General features: G+C 42.6%; 1 protein-coding gene across 6 annotated transcripts in view; it reads right to left on the bottom strand.

Moving 5' to 3' along the window:
• MYLK (myosin light chain kinase) overlaps window positions 1–13,635 on the bottom strand; it is a 312,184-nt gene that overhangs the window by 209,672 nt on the left and 88,877 nt on the right. For all 6 annotated transcript variants that reach the window (XM_006884219.1, XM_006884221.1, XM_006884222.1 and 3 more), the window contains exon 2: window positions 5,758–5,965. In XM_006884219.1, the coding sequence (XP_006884281.1) occupies window positions 5,758–5,965 (208 nt within the window). The remainder of the gene's footprint in view (window positions 1–5,757; window positions 5,966–13,635) is intronic.

Below are 13,635 nucleotides of genomic sequence, written 5' to 3'. Positions count from 1 at the left end.
CTTTTTCTTCCTCCCCCCTCCCCCCCCCAACGTGCACCTTGTTCCAGATTACTGACATACATAGAATGCCCAATCATACATTCCTTTTGGATAGGTCTTCCCCTCATCTGTTCCAGTGTGGTATTCATAATTATCTAGCTACTCTTTTCTCATTCTCTCCTCAAACCCCCTTGTGTGTTCTGCTTATAACAGTGGTGTTATGCAGTGTTTATCTTTTTGAAAATGAGATAGTTCACTCAGCATAATGTCCTCTAGGCTCCCCTATGTTGTGTAATATTTTACAAATTCATTGTTTTTCAGTGCTGTGTAATATTCTATTGTATGAATGTACCATAGTTTTTCTATACATTCATGTGTTGATGGCCACTTGGTTTGCTTCCACCTTTGTTATTGTGAAGAACACAGCAAATAACATGGGTGTGTATATATCTGTTTTGGGGGCAGCTCTGGTTTCTTTAGGGTATATTCCCAGTAGTGCAACTGCTGGGTCAAATGGTAATTCTATTTCCAACTTTTTGAGAAAGCGTCAGATGGCCTTCCATAGTGGCTGCATCTTACGTTCTCACCAGCAGTGGATAGGAGTTTCAATCTCTTCACAACCTTGCCAGCATTTGTTGTTTGCTGCCCTGTTGAACTCTGCAGTTTTTTACCACTAGGCCACCAGAGCTTCCTATTATAAAGATAATAAATGGTGGTTACTTTAAGCCACTCCTTGTGGTCTAACTTATCACACAGCAATGAGTGATTCACACAGGGTCTCTTCCGTTGCTATTATCACTTCTAGTATATTTCTCTCCTAGGTAAAAAGCTGCACTGCAATCCCAAAGGTATTTGGTTTGAATAAACCAGCTGCTCTGCGGGAGGATGTGCAATCTCCTCTCATGAGATTTACTGCCTTGGAAAACCTGATGGAGAGTGAACTATGTGTCGGTGCTGATTTGACAGCAAATAACAGCAACAGCAGACATTTCAGATAGATGCTCTCTGAACAGTTCTGTACTCAAGCTCTAGACTGGCAAACAGCACCTGACAGAGAAGGTGGATGAGAAGTGAGTGGAGCCACTGAGGGGGATCTGTTCTTCACTTATGGGAGACATTTGAGGGTCAGGAACATATCTTTGCTTTTAGTCATCAGAGAGGGACAGTGACGGGCAGTAGTAGAACTAAGCCCCAGAGGAATGGAGGTGGAAAAGAAGGGAGTGGCATGGATACCAAACCCAACCTGTGGACTCTATTCTGATTAACAGCAAGCCTATTAACCCCAATAACAGAGCTGCCATAGGATTTCCAAGGCTGTACATCTATCTCTATGGGAGCAGATTGTCTCCTCTTTCCCCTGTAGAGTGACTGATGGGTTCAAATTGTTAACATCTTGATTGACAGCTGAATGTTTTAACCATGACAGCACCAAGGCGCCTTTGTGTGATGGGCAGGGAAGAGCAGATGACAGGAAGAAGAAGGAAAAGCAGTAACACTATTATTTATTTCAAAGAAAATTCTAGAGGTGAACGTTTCTGGCCAAATCTTTTTGTCACAACAAATAGCCTGTTATGTTTTTGTTTCTAAAAAAACTGTAGCTCATAGAGAGCTCTGTTGCCAATTCAAAGAGTTCACCTCTCTGGCATTTTAAATCCACCAATAGCTTCAGGGCAGAAAGATGGGCAATTGCTTCCTGTAGCATTTACAGCCTCTAAAAACCTGCTGGAGGGTCAGCTATGGGTCAATTTCAACTCAATGGCAATGAGAAAGAGAGTGACAGAAAAACAGAGATAGTTGAACAGCAAATGCATTAGATTTTACTCTTCAGATATGAAAATAAACTTTTATCTACTTCCTCTGAAATTATGGTTTTCACTACTCCTTATCTCTCAGAATAATCCTGTCTCAATACCACCTTTAAAGTGCTCAGCGCACCGGATATGCCAATAACAGCTTGTGCAATCCTGTAATTCATTATCCAAGCTGGGATTCTCTTGAAAAGTACAAGGAGTTTCTGTTTATAATAACCTCAGCATAAACTGTGACAGTGGTCACCCTGGTGCCATTGGCTATGCCCACAGGCCTGTAGAAGGGGCAGGCCCTTCGCAGCCATGTTTTATGCTCACTATCCAGCCTTATAAGGAGCCCTGGTGGCATACAGTACATTACATGCCGGACTTGTAACTGAAATGACAGCAATTTGAACTCACCAATCACTTGGTACCAGCACTTGGGACATCAGGAAATGTACTGCACTGGGCAAATCTTCATCAGGTACTGCCCCAAATTACTGAGGAGCAATGATGTCAGTTTGAGGACTAAGATGTATCTGGTTAAAATCATGTCTTTTCAGTCACTTGCTATACATCTGAGAGCTGAACAATTAGGATAACAGAAGAAGAACTGATATCTTTAAACTATGGTGTTGGAGAAGACTGCTGAATACCCTGTGGACTGCCAAAAGAATAAGCAGATATGTCTTAGAAAAAGTGGAGCCAAAGTGCTCCTTGGAGGCAAAGATGATAAAGCTTTATCTCTTGGGGCATGTTTCTAGGAGAGGTCAGGCCTTGGAGAGGGACATCATGCTTAGAAAAGTGGAGGGTCAGAGAAAGAGAGGAAGACCCTGAACCAGGTAGACTATCACAGTCACTAGAGCAATGGGCTTGAGTGTGTCAGAGATTGTGAGGATGGCACAGGATAGAACAGGGTTCAGTCCTGTTGATCACAGGGTCTCTATGAGTCATCCTAAACTTGATAGTACTTAACAACAACTAACAAAGTCAGTCTATGGACAAACAGAGGCAGTCTGCTTCTCTCAGCCTTGATAGCCCATGACGCATGGCTAGGAGTTAGAATTGATTTGATGGCAGTGAGTGGGTCTGGTTCCTACCTTGTACCCCTGTAGACTGGACCAGTGATGACACCTGCCCTAGGACGACCAATCCAAGTCTTACCAGTGATAGAGAGCAAAGGAAGAAGACAAGCTAGCTCTCACTGTATTATTTCACTCTTGGCTTTCTCTCCATTTCTTAGTTGTTGCTTTCTCCCAACTGATTACATGTTTCCATTTTGTCTTTCCAGCCTGTATCTACTAGTAACCCTGGCAGCATCTCTGTGTTACTTACAATTGCTAGTATTGTTGATGTTAGGTGCTGTCAAGTTGAGTGACCTATAGTGACCCTATGAACAACAAATCTGAAGCCAGTTCCATCCTGTGCCATCCTCACACTTCCTGACAAATTAGAGCCCATTGTAGCAGTCACTACCTCAATCCCTTTGGCTGAAGGTCTGTTCTCATTTGCTGACCTGCCTTTCTGAGCATCAAGTCCCTCTCCAAGGAATAGCTCCTCCTAGTAACATGCCTGAAGTATGTGAGGCAAAACCTTGTCATCTTTGACTCCAAAGAACACTCTGGCTGCACCCTCTCCAAGAAATATTTGTTTGTTCTTTTGGCAGTCCATGGGATGTTCAGTGCTCTTCTCCAACACCACAGCTCAAAGGTATCAGTTTTTCTTCTATCATTCTTATGCATTGTCCAGCTCTGAGATGTATAGCAAGTGATTAGAAAGACCAATTGTCTACAGATTCTTGGTACACAACTCAAAATGAAGAGCTCTGTTGGATGGCTTTGTTGAGATAACTTAAGAATATTGTATCTACAACTGATCATCACTAAGCACCTCTTTTTAAAAAAATTATTTTGATTTATTTACAAAGTTTGAATACATTGTTTTTCACAAAAGATCCTTCCCATTTCCTTCACCTGAACCAACTAAGAGCCTCTTTTGTAAATCCATCTAATATAAAAAGCAACCAACTGGTTTTCAAAGTATTTGTTCTCAGCTGCATCAGCATCACTGGAGAACTTGTCAAACATTAAATCTGTGGGAGGTAGCCCAGCACTACTAAATCGTAAACCCTGGGGCTGGAGGCCCAACAGTTTGTTTTCTTAAGTCCTCTAGGTGATTCTCATCCACAGACATTGGAGAATTACTAGATTGTTGTTGTTGGATGTCATTGAGTTGATTACCACTCACAGTGACCCTGTGAATCATAGATCAGAACCTTGCCCTCATTGCCCCATCTTCACAATCTCTCCCACATTGAGTCTATTGTTACAGTCACCACATCAATCCTTCTGAAGGAGGATCTCCTCCTTGCTCCTCGCCCCCTGCTCACTGTATTAGGTTAAGGATGTCATACACATATTTTAATTCTTGCCTGCTACTTAAAGTGAGCTCAAAACTCATCCTTTGAAAGAAATAGAAGTCTGATTGACAAGAGGTGAGTCCAGAACCTCAGATTCCTGACTCATATTTGAGTGCTCTTTCTACTTCCTGAATAACTGCATACAGAAAATTAATAAAAAGGAACAGAGTGCTTAGAAGTGGATAATGAATGGAGCCACAGCTCTACACTAGTATAGTTAAAGATGAAGTTCCTCTCAGGGCTCTAACCAGGGGCCATTTTTCATGTGAAGCATTGAACTAAATTAAATTAGAAAGGCTGAGTCATTCAATTAAAGAATTTGAAGAAAACATCCAAACTATGCCTGCTCTGTGGAACATCTTATCTGTTCCATGGACGTGGGGAAACAGAAATACAGGACAAGAAGTGGCTGTTGCCTAGTCACACCTCACCCACTTCCGGAACCTTCATTAAAAGATTGGATACCTCAATCTTGTAGTCACTATCCTTCACACATGGTGAGAAATCACACTGAAAATCAGGTGGAGATAATTGTCTTCTGGGATAGGAAAAGGTGAGTCTGACCACTTGGTTTACAAGATCTTAAAAAGGCCTGGAAAGTCTGAAGGACTTTGTCTCATGTCTGAGGACTGACAAACCTCCGTCTTCTTAAAACATTTTAGACGTTAGGGAGGGGCCTCAACTGGAAACGTTCTCTCCCCACGGAGAAGTTTCTGAGGAAAAATGATACATGACAGCAAAGTTTTAAACTTAACTTTTTAAATACAGAGAGGGAGGGGAGGGGGGAAAAAAGACAACTGTTAGCTCAATCCTGTGTTTATCTCCTATATAGTTTTAATTTAAGTAAAAATAACAAGCGTGCATTGCTTTATAATGATGATAATGATAAATGATGAATTGCTTATTCATTTCCAGAATAAATCAGAATCTACTATGTAGATACTGGTAATAAAGAAATGAATGAAACAATGTTCCTCTCCAGTCCTTCCACTTAGTGACAAAGGGTGAGGACAACATAAGGAGAAGCAGTAATAAATCTTTGAGGAATACATGAGAATAAATGAGAGGATGGGGAGTTATGGAGATTGGAAGGACAGGAAAGGCTTCTCTAAGGAGAAAAGTGAGGATGGAATGAGCTGAAGGAGGCAATGTGTCAAGTCAGGGAAAGAGCTGGAGAAAGAACTCTTCGTTTAGACAGAGGGAATGGAGAGAGCGAAGGCCCTGGACCTTAATCAGGGAAGAGGGGAAGCCTTCTTCAACCACAGTGGAGTGAAGGGCTTGCGGAGTGAGGGGAGCAGACCCCTTATTGCTTTGTAAGGTGGTGATAAGGAACAGAGTTTAGAAATCACAGGAAGGCCCAAGTAAGGCAAGTCACACAGTTTGACAAAGAGCTTTTCCGGAGACGTTTCCCTTGTTTGCAGGGAACACACACCTCTCCCATTAAACTAGAGTTGCATTCAGTAGTGGGGAATGTTTTCTCTGGTTCATTTCTCAAGAAAGGGACTTAAAGCAGGAGCAGCTGGTCCTGAGGGAACCGAGCTCATCTCCTCACAGGACTCTGGTGCTCACCTTCTACTGTTAATTCCACTGTCACCTGGCGGGCTCCACTCCCATTGGTGGCTTCACAGGTATATTTTCCTTTGTCCTCCTCATGGACAGTGTGGATGACAAGGCTGAAAGTGCCCCGGATACCACAGTCCACCAGGAAGCGGCCCCCGCTGGTAATGCGTTGCCCATTTCTATGCCACGTCACCTGCGGTTCAGGATAACCTCGGACCTTCAAGGAAAAGAAGAATAGATGAGATCTGTATTCAATGAGATCTTAGTATAGGTCCATTTGTGTGGTGACTGCTTTACATGTATTAAATAATTTTCCCAGCAACCTTCTCTTGATTGCTGTTCAGTCAGAACTGACTCATAGCTGACCCTCCAGTGGGGTTTTGACCACTGAGTCAGAACAGACCCACAGCTGACCATCCAGCAGGTTTTGAGAGGCAGTTAACTACATGGGAGGAGACTGCCCATCTTTGTCCCATACAGCAGCTGATGAAATCGAACTATGTTCCTCTGGAGTGACAGGGGAGGCTATAAATTTCAAGAGAGGGGACTGCCTATCCTTTCCCCACGGAACAGCTGATGGTTTCAAACCACCAGAGAAGCATGGCCCTTTGGGTTAGGAGCACAACTCCTTAAAGCCTGTATCACCAGCACTCCCTTCATAATAATCCTAAAAGTAGGTATCATATTTATTTCTATTTCACAGATGAGACTGAGCAGAGAGTTCTGGTAAATTCCCCAAGGTCTTGAAGAGTGAGTCGGACATAGTGGAGACAGAGCCCACACTGCACAAAAGGACTTGCAATCTTGTTTCTTGCAATCACCAGGGACGCTTTTAAAAAAAAGTGAAATTAAAAAAAAAGTGAAACAAGAGTACTGTCTAATGGTACAACCACTCTGGAAGGCAGTTTGACGCTTCCTCAAAAAGCTGAACATGTGGTATATTCACACAATGGGAATACTACGCTGCCTTGAAAAACAAGGAACTCAGCAATATTATACAAAATGGGTGACCCTGGAGGACATTATGCTGAGTGAAATATCTCAGTCACAAAAGGACAAACATTGCATAGTGTCACTGCTGTAGAATGGGACATCAGGGTTGGGGAAAGAATGAGAAAAACTGGATGAATTATGTATACTGCATTGAAACCGATGAGGGAGAGAACAGTTAAAAAGCAATATATTTTAGGGCATTGTGATTATCATAAGAGTCCAGAATGAAGGTTGCAGAGTGGAGTATACTCAGGGTGGGAGTAGGGGGGAATGGGGGATTGTATATGAATGAAGGAATTTTTCTTTTACTTTTCAAAGAGAAGAACGAACTGGGGGTGGGGATGGGGTGGTCAGGGAGAAAAGTGTAACAATGAATGAATGGAAATCCAAAACCTCTGTAAATGTTCATGGAAATTAATAATAATAATAATAAAAACCCTGAACATAGAAATTCCACATGACTCAGCTATTCCACCACGTGAAATATACCCTGAGAATATGAGAACTGAGGCACAAACGGGGATTTGTACACCAATGTTCATAGCAGCATTGTTCACCATTGCAAGAACATCAAAACAGTCCAAATGTCCTACCACAAACAAAAGAATTGAGAAATTATGGTACATTCACACAGTGGAATACTACGCAGAACGCAGGAGCAATGATTTTGTAAATTATTACCTGACTTGGGAGGGACTGGAGAGAATTACGCTGAGTGAAATCAGTCTCACAAGGATAAATACTGTATAAAACCATTATTGTAGAATGAGTATAAGGATCCAGGAGGGGTGGGAGAGGCTGGAAGCAGAGGGATGTGGATGTGCAGGGTGAGGGGACATTAATCATGATATCATACAATCTGATGGGTGGGTGGGGGGAGTGAAGGAAATGGAAAGAATTTGTGCGTGAAAAGAATGTATTTTAATTTTGTAAATAAACTAGGAGAAAATTTTTTTTAAAACCCCAACAAGACCTGACTAATGTCTAGGCCAACCGTGTTGTTTGTTGTTGTTATACTGATGTTGTGCCATTATGTTGGAACCAACCTATAGCTGGTGCTCCAGCAGGTTTTCAGAGGCAGTAAATCACATGGGAGGGGACTGTCCATCAATCTCCCGCAGAACAGATGGTGGATTCAAATTGTGTGCCTTCGGGATTGCAGTGCAGCTTCTTAACACCAGGCTATCAGCATTTCAGAGGTGAACACTGGAAATGGGGCTTCTAGGTATCATTGGGGATCTTTTGAAAATGCAAATTCTGATTTTATCCATGGAGATTCTACAGTTTAACAAGCTTCCAGGAGCGGATGCTCTTCACACCTGTAACTCATTTTGTGGAGCAAGGTTTTATACTTATGCTGCCCAACCTGGTAGACAAGCACTACCTGTGGAGATCGAGTGCTTTCAACGAGGCTGTCGACACAACTGCTTCTTCTGTCAGTGTGCTTAGGAAATCAACTGCATTGTATATAAAACGTGAGGCATGGGAGCTCTGGTGGCCTAGTGGCAAGAAGCTGCACTGTAATTCCAGAGGTGCACCGTTCAAATCCACCAGATGCTCTACTGGAGAAGGAGGGGCAATTTCCTCCTATACCAGTCAGATCAGATTTGATGGTACACTCACACACACACATACACACACACACATAAAGTGAAATTTTAAAAAATTAAAAAAAACACCTATAAAACGTGAGGCATGTGGAGGGGCTGAGACTATGCCATCTCAACTCCCCCTTTCCTCTACAACATCGATGGAGCAACTTAACTTCTCCTGAGTGTGAATTACACACTGGGTCTCAAAGACTTAGGTGAAAGAAAAATGTGAAATAGCTGTTTACATACAGAAAGAATCTTTTTCTGTGTTAAATAACCTCCTCATTGCTGTTGAGTCAGAACCAACTGACAGCTGATCCTCTAGCAGGATTTCAGGGGCTCTAAATGAAACAGGAGGTGACACCTGTCATCTTCCCATGGCACCTCTGGTGGATTTAAACCATGATAGTGGCGCCACCTTCAGGTCAGCGTCCTAACTCCCTACAGACTACACCACCAGTGCTCCCTTTTAATAGGTCAGATTGAATAAAAAACATTATGAAAGTAGATTTTTACATGTTTTTTGTTACCTTTTTAAATGGTTTGGTGGCCTAGTGGGCAAGGAGTGTGCTGCTGACCAAAGGTGGGGCCTCTCAGGTACTTCGAATCCACCAAGGGCTCTGAGGGAGAGAGATGGATAATCTTATTGTGTAATTTACAGCCTCTGAAAACCCACTGGAGGACCAGCTATGAATCACTTCTGGATAGAGGATCATGGGGCTAGTCTAGGAGTATAGACTTTGAATTGATACATATGGTTTTCATAGTATCTCTAGGTTAGCCCTGCTCTCAACTGTGCCTTACAAATGCTAAGGCACTTTTTAATAATACTTGACTCATCTGAGTTTCAAAGCAACTTTTTCTGAGAGAATATATTTCCCAAGAAGGAAGAAAATGCAGAGAGAAATTCCAATGGAAAAGTTTGTGGTTTTTTTTTTATTTTAGAGAACGTTTCCTAGAGTCCTCAAATACCTGCCCCTTAGCAGGCATGTCAAAACGGACACAACACCACAGCCACACAACCCTGGATCCACCTGATCTCAGAACGGACACATCATCCACAGACACAACCCTGGATCCACCTGATCTCAGAACTGACACATCATCTAACAGACACAACACTTGATACACCTGATCTTAAAACAGACACATCATCTACAGACACAACCCTGGATCCACCTGATCTCAGAATGGACATATCATCTACAGACACAACCTTGGATCCACCTGATCTCAGAACTGACACATCATCTACAGCCACAACCCTGGATACACCTGATCTCAGAACTGACACATCATCTACAGACACACAACTCTGGATACACCTGATCTCAGAATGGACACATCACCACAGCCACACAATTCTGGATACACCTGATCTCAGAACGGACATATCATCTATAGACACAACACTGGATACACATGAACTCAGAATGGACACATCATCTACAGCTACACAACCCTGGATACACCTGATTTCAGAATGGACACCTCTTTGCAGGGGTATGGTCCAGATCAGCTCATTAACACAATGGGATACAGACATGGGATTTCAGCACTATGAAATGCACAGAAGACCTGATGGGAGTCTCCCAAGAAGAAAGTTGTTCGCATTATAAGATGATGACAGCATTAGCTTTAATCCACGTTATCTACTCTAAGACAAAAAAAAAAAATGGACATGATAAGTCAAAGCAAAACTTCACCAGAAGACCAAATAGTGTCTTTATAAAGCAAGCTTCCAATGACTGATGGCAATCAACCTTCCTACATCCTTGAGCTATGTTGGTGAATTAGTTGCTATGCATCAGAGAGCTGGACAATGATTAAGGATGGCAGAAGAATTGATGCCTTTGAACTGTGGTGCTGGAGAAGAGTATTGAATATACCATGTACTGCCAAGAGAAAGAACAGGTCTGTGCTGGAGAGGCGAAACCAAGCTCTTCCTTGGAGGCAAAGATTTTGAAGCTCTGCCTCATGCACTTTGGGCATATTGCCAGGAGGGATCAGTCCTTGGAGAAAGACATTATGCTTGGAAGGGTGGAGGAACAGTGCAGGAAAGGAAACCCCTGGATGAGATGGATTGACACAGTAACTGGGGTAATGGGGGCAGATGTGTTGGAGACCGTGAGATTGGCTCAATAAGGGCAGGGTTCAGAGCTATTGTGCACATAGCAGGCAACTCGATGGTGCATAACAACAACAACAATTCTTTATCAATGATTTGTGGGAAAGGGGAGCTGTATAGCTATGTTCACATCTCCTCCCCATATTAACATGAATACCCAACACAGTTAATTCCGTAAGCAAACTAATAAAGAACTGTGTGGAGAACATCTGTAACTGTGCTCAGTTCCCTGCCCACCCTTAAACCTGTTTCTCAGTTGCCAGAATGCATGTATATTCCTAGAGAAGGAAAGACCATATTACAGTGAAAAATCCCAGAGATGAACAATCCATCTTCGGTTATTCCATCTAGTCCTCCTTCAGTGCCTACTTATGGATCTCACAAGACCTGCCTTCTCACTGCCACTAATTTGCAGTAAAAAAAGGGGGGGAAAATCAATATTTACAGTCTTTTTTAGAATTTCAAGAAATACAGGAATCACTTCCCTAAAAAAAAAAAAATCCAAAAAAGTGACTACAGTTGAAAGAAACTGAGAACCCATAAGGAAAGACTTCAATTTTGGAGTTCATTATTCCCAAAGCCACTCTATTCTCATCAAAGCAGAAGTATGGCATAGCTGAGGTTGACCACGGTTGAAAAGGACCACAGCCATTTGGATACAGTCTCATACATCTGTTAAAATATGAAACAATATGTTAAGAGTAGCTAACAATAGCTCTGAGTGGGATTGTGGGTCTCTCCTTTTTTCCTTTTACTTGATTATTATTTTCTGAAAGTTGCACAAATAACACCCTCCCCCCCCCAAAAAAAAACCCCACCCCACATAACAGACCCAGTCTTTGGAAAATAGAAAAACAAAAATATGTTCCCCTTATGTGTGTCTGTATAATGAATATGTAGCACACACATTCATTCATTCACTCGTTTGTTGACGCCTTTAAGGTGCTTAACTCCAGCAGTAGAAACAAAGAAAAACCAAATTGCCATTGAGTTGGAACTGACTCAGAGCTGACCCTCTCACAGGAGTTCAGAGTCTGACACGGAAGGAGAATGCACATCTTCCTCCCAAAGAGCTGCTCGTGGGTTTGAAGCACCAGCGAGATGTACCTTTGGATTAGCGGCACAGCTCCCAATGCCCTACACATCAAGAGCTCCCTGCGCAAACAAAGGAGCTATAAAAGTAAACACAAATCTGAGTGTGACCAACGCCAGCTTGCTCTTATAGTCATATCCTGTGGCCCTGCCTTGGCAGAAAGGTTCTTGAGAAGGAACATCATACCTTGTCAAAGTATTATTTTTCTCATTTTTTCCTAAAACCACTAAGACAACCTTTTCCTACTGAAGGGAGCCCCTTAAGGAGTCATAAAGTGAATTTGCAAACCATCATTGTTGTCTCCACCCTGTTAAGCAGGAACAGCCTAACCTCCTGAAGATGATCACACCACACCTTCTGCCAGCTCGAGAGAAAGGGAGTGCAGAGCACCACAATAAGGAGGAGAGAAATCATTAACTGCACCAAAAGTGTTAGCATTCCATCAGTGAGTACGCTGGCCCCCTGCAGCAGGGCCAGCCCTGGTGTCCCATCAGGCCCTGGGGCATCAATGATTAACTGGGACATAGCAAGCGTTCCAGACCTTAGGGACAGGGATCTGTTTCACCTTTTCCCTTTTTATTTTCATTACACACATATTTCTCTCTCTCTCTCTCTTTCACACACACACACACACACAGGGAGGGAGGGAGAGAGAGAGAGAGAGAGACTGACTCTTTATCTCTGAAATGTGCAGTAAAAATCACTGCTAAAGTATCCAGGGATTTTAAAATATGTTGAAATTGGCACCACTTACAGAGCTGCAGTTTGCAAATGGGACTTTTATAGCACCTTGCATCTGAAGCAAAAGCAGGAATTGCTGTGACCTTGCTAAGTTCCAAGGTCTGAATGATTTCCAACTTCAATTTTTATCCTCCCAATATGGGAAAAACACTTGTTCAACCACTCCCTGAAAATACCTAAAAATTATTCAATTGCCTTCAAGTAACCCCATTTTCACTCTGCCCACTCTACTGGGTTCCTGGGTGGGAAAGAAGAGCAGCCTGGGCTCACATCCTTGGGATGCACACCTGAGCCCTACCCCCCCCCACAACACCCCCCTCCCCGGGGCCCTTTTCAGCCTTCATCACTGGCCTTCAGCTAAGAAACCACAGTTCAGATTTTCACAGGCAAGATCTTCACCAAGATGACCCAATGGCATTTATTTTTCAAATGGCATCCATGTGGAGATATCCTTATTTGATTCTTTCTTCCCCCCTTATTTGATTTTTGATGCATGCATCTTAGATTGGTCTTCAAAATTAGAACTTGAAACAAGAATTCCGAGAACGCTGTCTACAAACTCTTAGGAGCCAACACTCATGGTGGCCAGAGGAATGGTGCCATGGCCTGGTGAAGGGGCGTGTGTCAGGGCTCCGACAGGGTCCACGACAGCGCGCAAAGCTGTTTGCTGACAGGTTGCATCAGTGCTTTCAGGTCAAGATGAACAGAAACGAAAACCCTAGTGTGCTCTACTTTTGAAAATTAGCCAATAAGACATTATTAGTCACAGAACATTGTCCAAGATATTGACTGACTGACTTTGGCCACACTATGAGGAGTGGCCTATTACTGAAGAAGAACATCATGTTTGTTAAGTAAAGAGTCAGCCTGGGTGAGTAAAACCCTCAATGTAAAACTCCAGGGCTAAACTGATAGATTCAAACATGCAACAATTATAAAGAGGATTCACGACCAGGTAACATTTTGTTCTGGGATGAGGGGTGGAATTAGTCCTTTCAAAAGGCCTTGAGTTATATAACCCAAGGTTGCCAAGGTATATAACTTACCTAGTGCTCTCAGATTCCAAACACGTCAGCTGCTGGTAGGATACTATCCATACGCATACAAGGAAGTCCAGTGAATACCACTATCATTCAGATATATTTACCAACAACCAGAGCCAAGGAAGAGGATATAAAAGATTTTTATCAACTTCTATAATCAGATATTGATCGAACATGCAATCAAGATGCATTGATAATAATGGGTGACTGGAATGCAAAAGTTGGGAACAGAGAAGATTCAGTAGTTGAAAAACATGGACTTGGTGAAAGAAATGGAGCTGGAGAGAGAATGATTGA

The sequence above is a fragment of the Elephantulus edwardii genome, unplaced genomic scaffold, assembly GCF_000299155.1.
Source record: "Elephantulus edwardii isolate Elephantulus edwardi_28Jun2011 unplaced genomic scaffold, EleEdw1.0 scaffold00032, whole genome shotgun sequence".
NCBI lineage: Eukaryota > Metazoa > Chordata > Mammalia > Macroscelidea > Macroscelididae > Elephantulus > Elephantulus edwardii.
This window is presented reverse-complemented; position numbering and strand designations above follow the sequence as displayed.